Source organism: Carlito syrichta, unplaced genomic scaffold (genome assembly GCF_000164805.1).
Source record: "Carlito syrichta isolate Samal-C Ts95f unplaced genomic scaffold, Tarsius_syrichta-2.0.1 Scaffold316474, whole genome shotgun sequence".
Classification (NCBI taxonomy): domain Eukaryota; kingdom Metazoa; phylum Chordata; class Mammalia; order Primates; family Tarsiidae; genus Carlito; species Carlito syrichta.
Window position 1 is genome coordinate 425,442 of NW_007260570.1, and position 711 is coordinate 426,152.

General features: G+C 62.4%; 1 protein-coding gene across 1 annotated transcript in view; it reads left to right on the forward strand.

Annotated features, from left to right (window-relative positions):
* Nucleotides 1-526: 526 nt before the first annotated feature.
* RNF39 (ring finger protein 39) overlaps nucleotides 527-711 on the forward strand; it is a 4,226-nt gene continuing 4,041 nt past the window's right edge. The window contains 2 exon segments of the mRNA XM_021707266.1: nucleotides 527-592; nucleotides 594-707. Coding sequence (XP_021562941.1) covers nucleotides 527-592; nucleotides 594-707 — 180 coding nt within the window.

The following is a 711-nucleotide window of genomic DNA, read 5'->3' on the forward strand; positions in this document are numbered from 1 at the left end:
GGAGAGTGTGGGCGCCTGCTCCCCGCCCCTATCCCAAAGCTTCAGAGTGTCCTTAAGCCCTTAATAGGTAAGACAGGAGGATGGAAAGGTGAGAGGCGCCGGGAATGACAGCCACACACCAACACTCAGAGGCTTGCCAAAGCCACACAAACCAGGATCTGTGCTTCCGGCCCCCAGCCCCCAGATGTAGGTGTGCCAGCCACCTGGAATGATTCACACCCTGGCAATGTGAACACACATGCCAAGAGCGAGTCTGGCACCCTGTCCACCCGCCCATCACAGGCCGAAGGAAAGGTAAAATCAGGGCTCTGCAAGGGGGTGACAGGGGGCTACCCTCCCCACACACGGCTACCTTGCCCCCAGAGCGCCCCCTGGTGACCACTTCCTAGACTCGATATCCTAGGTGTGCTGTTCTCCCCACCCTCCTCTCCAAATCTCACTCGCGAAGCGGGAGAACCAGATGGGGCGTTACGCAAGGCCTGGTGTTTACCTCCCGCAGGAGCCTCCTCCCTCCCTATAAAGCCTGATGTGGTGGGGAGATTCGTCGGGATCCACTCTCTGGTTGGAGAGAGAGGCAGTCCCAGGAGGGGGACCGAAGCGCGGCAAAAGTTAATGCGGGAGGCGGAGAGCGGGGCATCGACGCAGCAAGCCGCCGGGGCTGCCCGCCGCCCGCGCGCTCGAAGGCGGCCGCGGTGGTCGCGGAAGGGGCGG